Here is a 4,861-nt window from a genome sequence, read left to right on the forward strand (position 1 = left end):
TACTGTACAAATAGCCTACTGTACAACCTATACAGACATGTATATTTAAACTTGCACCATATGCATTATTCACCAACCAACCATGATAAGCCTCAACAGCACAAGCAGCTAGAAAAGTGTACTGCTCAGAGCGCAGATCTCCGCCGGGCCTAACCCATTTTGGGGTTAGGCCTTTGTTATGCCTTTGTTATTGAAAATAACAGATCTACAAGCTCGTAGCTACGAGCTTGTAGGTCTGCTATTTTAGAAAAATCGAAGAACGACTTCACATATTGCCCACGATATAGATATACCGTATATTACCAATTAACAGCCCATGCGCAAATAACCGCCCAGCTTCTTATAACAGCCCGGGGTCCGAATCGATTTTGCATAATAACGGCCCGGGCTACTATTTGGTAATATACGGTATATATATATATATATATATATATATATAAAGGCATAACAAAGGCCTAACCCCAAAATGTATATACAGTATATATATATATATATATATATATATATATATCGTGGGCAATGTGGAAATTAGGGGTGAAAGTGATGTGCTCAAACAGGTGATTATTCAGAAAAACAAAAGCCTATCATCTCATGGGGAATCTCTCAGTGGAGCCAAGTGGAGTTTCAAAGCCATATGACACTTTGGTAGAGGATTGGGTTACCTTATGATGTAACTCCACATAATGCTAGATATCGTCAATAGTCTCTCCACTGATCACTGACACATGCAGTAACAGTTCTCAAAGTCACCATTTTAGCATATAAATGGATACAAATAAAGTAAATTCAGCCAACATGACAGGAGTTTTTGTTTATTAAATAACAACTTTCTATTGATTTTGCCATTTGAAAACCCGGACCCAGATCTGCGGATCCTGTCCAAATCTTTTTTTTACTGCGTTTGCCTTCTTTTGATTGGACAATACGGTGACATAGCCAACTCAACTCTTCCAATTGAACAATATTCCTATAGAGATAGGAAAAGGAAACCACACTCGCAATTCTGCAGGATTGCATCTTTCTAGTAAAACCAGTAAGACGCCTGAGGGCGAGAAGCGACCTCGCCCCTTTCTTGTCTTGAGTGTATAGGGTTTGATGAGGTGAGATCAACATATGGAATGTCAGAACAGAATGTCAGAACAGGTCAGCTCCATATATGGAGATCTAAGGGTGGCAGCGTGTCTTGAGTGTACAGCGCTTGATGAGGGCCAAGGTAGGGTCGGGCTTTAATTTTCGGGCCTTTTGATCACTCTAGTTTTCGCCGGCTACCGGACACGGCTTCACTAACTAGAAATGCACTCTGCCGAGCTGCAAACTTGTGCTTTGCACGATTTCATAGTAAATGCGAATTGCTGTCGCAATAATTGACAACTTTGTATATTAATTTAATTCATTCATGCATTTTGTTTGCCTTCATTTGTGTGCTAAAAGTAACTTTGAGAGCTGCAGGTTCACCGTTGAATTACATTTACATTACATTAACAATTACATCCCTGATGTTCAGTCATGGCAGACCCTGATTTGTCCCACAGTAGAGACGCATCTAATTTTGTATGCGTGTCCGCATCTACTTATTTCTGTCTCTGGTAGAACTTGGCAAACTTGTTGAAGATGAGAGTAATGGGCAGGGCCACCACAAGCATGCCGCTAAGGATGCACAAGGTTGCTACCAGCTTCCCAACTGGTGTCACGGGGCACATGTCCCCGTAGCCCACCGTCGTCATGCTAATGGTGGCCCACCACCAGCCAATAGGAACGGAATGGAACTTGGAGTCCAGCGACTCGTTCTCCACAAAGTACATGAGAACGGCAAAGATGGAAGTGCCCACAGACAGGAAGAGTATTAGCAGCCCGACCTCCTGGTAGCTGTTTCTGAACGTGGCCCCGAGGGACTGAAGGCCCGCCGAATGGCGGGCCAGCTTTAAGATGCGGAACATGCGCATCAACCGCAAGATCTGCACCACTTTGCCAACATTCCCCAGATCTGCGGTCTCCTCATTGTCCATTAAATCCAATGCCAGGGTGATAAAGAAAGGCATGACAGAGATAAAGTCAATGATGTTGAGGGGGCTGCATAGGAATTTCCTGGCCGAAGGTGCCACGGCCAAACGAACGACAAACTCCACGGAGAAGAAGACGACGCAGATCATTTCGACCAACACTAGCCCTGGGTCCTCAATCTCGTTGTCATTGATATCCACCTGATGGAATTCGGGCATGCTGTGGATGCACATGGCCAAAATGGAGACAACAACCACACTCATGGAGGCTATGGCCATTATCTTAGCGGAACGGGAGTAACCCGGGTTCTCCAGCCTGAGCCATATATTCTTCCGAACATCTTCACACCAGGAGCCCTCAAACATCTCCAACTCATTCTCCGACTCAGACGTTTCCTCAATAGAAGAATAGGAGCCTTGGAGTTCTTCCCATTCCTCCGAGTTAGCAAAGTTCAGTTCTTGAAATACGTCCGTGCAGCACGAGTCCAGGTGCCGCTCCTTAATGCCCCAATACTCAATCTCTTGACTGAAGGAGACGACGCACAGCCCGTCCATCAGGTGCATTTTCCCGGTGAGATAGAAGTTCAGGACGTAACAGAAGAAACTGGGGCTGCGGTCAAAGTAGTACTCCATTTCGGAAGGGCTGAAGTCGTCGCAGAGCTCCAGGATCGCCTCGTCGGAGCTGCAGCAGAGCAGGCGTCCGAGACGTGTCTGTGGAAAGCGTTCGAGAACGTCGCGCTCCACGCGCTGCTTGAAGCCTCCGACGTTGAGGTTGACGGAGCAGTCGCCTGCCTGTCCGTGCCTGTGAAGAATCTGTCCATACACCATCATGGAGCTGTGGTGGTTTGGGGGTTATAGGTCTGACTTATGTCAGCACCCAAACTCTGATGGGCGTTTGGTTGGAGGCTTGGATGAAAGGTCCCAATGGCCGCACTGTAGACAAGTATGAAAGTTTAAAATGTCACTATATCATTGGCAGTCCTGTATCAAAGTGAAAAGAGTTTATCTGTGGAACCATACAATGTAGGCCTACTGTAAGGGTGAAATATATAGCACATGCATCATGCATGCACACGAACAAGCACAATGTAATAAAAGTGACTTACTAATAGACAGTTTATTGAAAAGGGTATATATTCTTGGGTTACAGGCTATTATAGGATGTTTTATATTACAACAAGAAGTCAGGACAATGGTAATAGCGGATCAGGCCACAAAGAAAAGTCATTAAATTGACATGATGATATGGCCGATGATGATGCATGCAAAATATAATGCAATGGACTGTAGGCTATACCACTGATAGTCACAAAGTATAATTATATTCCTGTAGGTGGAACATGGAGGATCCATCCACCAATAGCCGGGGTCATCCCGAGTTCCATAGTATTATGTTCCCTGCTTACCTCCCAAAAAAGGTTAGGCTTAGGATTTATTAGATTTGTTTTATTATGGTGTCTATAGTGTTTTGCTCTTAGTATTATTTCAGTTGCAGTGTCACATAACATGACCTACAAAGTCACATTAACGCTTAACAGCAATAATGGCAAGAATAACATCCTGGTCAAGGTTCCATGCACACAGTAGTGGAAGAAGCACTTGTTTTATGTAAAAGTAGCAATACCACAATATGGAAATACAGTAGGCGCAGGCCTATACTGCATTAATGTGTGCATGACTTTAATGTCGCAGTTGGTGTTGCCGATTATTGCCTAAAGTAATTAGTGCGGCAGATTAACCTATAATAATAATAATAAATCTGTTAGTATATGTTTTGCATTTGCATTAATCAAAATCTGCAATAGCTAGTAGCCTAAGAAGGATGTCAAATGATGTTAGTGGAGTAAAAAGCACAATAGCCTAAATGCCCTGGAATAAAAGTATGAAAAACTATTTGAACATTTGAATAAAGTAAAAGTACATCAGAACTGTAGTACAGCACAAAATACAAATATTTTGACATAATTTGTTATCAGGCCTATGAGTTTTTTGTAATGCCTTTAGCCATTAAAAAAATGTGTAACGTAGGGTTTACACAGGCTGAATACAACATAGTAATTGGATACATTTTAAATGAAGTATTGCCTTTCTTTCTACCATTCCTTCTTTCTGCTCATTAATCAGCAGTAGTGGACTTAAATGTATAGGTCATACTTCCATTTGTAGTCAATCGACATCCCAAATAACACAGGAAATAGCTATGAAAACTTAATTCACATGAAATATTCAAATGCTAAATAATGTCCATGCGTGCATGCAGTTCACTCAGAATAATACAACCACTCCACAGAAACCATAGGAATGCAATGATATTTCAGAGACGCGTAGCCTGTACCTGCTGGCTGCTGCTGGCTGCTGCTGCGGATGCAGTGGGTCGATGTGGAGGCTGCCTCGGGGCATGTGACAGACAGACCCAACTGTCACACGCTGCCTGCATGGTGTCAGTCTGTCCGACTCCGTGGCAGTGGAGGAAAAAGGTATAGCCTATATACAGTACACTCACAAGTTATGTTTTACTTAAGTAAAAGTGTCAATACTGCCATTGTACTGTAGAAATCCTCGGATATACGAGTAAAAGTCTGGATTTTAAAATTAATTTGATTATTGAAGGTACAAAGGTTTTGGCATCCGAATGTACTTAAAAGTACAAAAGTAGTAAAAGCCTTATGCAGAATGTCCCATTTCAAGTTATTTCTTTTTTTGTTGATCGGTTATTATCAAATGGCCGAAATGTATATAGGACGCTGAAGTGGTTAATGTATGTTTTGTAAAAATGATAAAAATCTACAAAGTAATTAAAGTTTTAAAATAATTGTAGTGGAGTAATAAGATCGAGGTGTAGTGGAGTAAAAGTAAAAGTA

The 4,861-nt window shown here is 42.2% G+C and overlaps 1 protein-coding gene across 1 annotated transcript; it reads right to left on the reverse strand.

Moving 5' to 3' along the window:
• Positions 1 to 1,521: 1,521 nt before the first annotated feature.
• Positions 1,522 to 2,828, reverse strand: LOC308329547 (delayed-rectifier potassium channel regulatory subunit KCNS3-like; the record flags this gene model as incomplete). The annotated part of the gene is made up of 1 exon (XM_080783886.1): positions 1,522 to 2,828. One exon carries the CDS (start codon positions 2,826 to 2,828, stop codon positions 1,572 to 1,574), a length of 1,257 nt encoding a protein of 418 aa, XP_080640012.1. The 3' UTR covers positions 1,522 to 1,571.
• Between the last annotated feature and the right edge of the window lie 2,033 nt (positions 2,829 to 4,861).

This window comes from Protomyctophum bolini (genome assembly GCF_963924005.1).
Source record: "Protomyctophum bolini genome assembly, chromosome: 15".
In the NCBI taxonomy this organism is placed as follows: Eukaryota; Metazoa; Chordata; class Actinopteri; order Myctophiformes; family Myctophidae; genus Protomyctophum; species Protomyctophum bolini.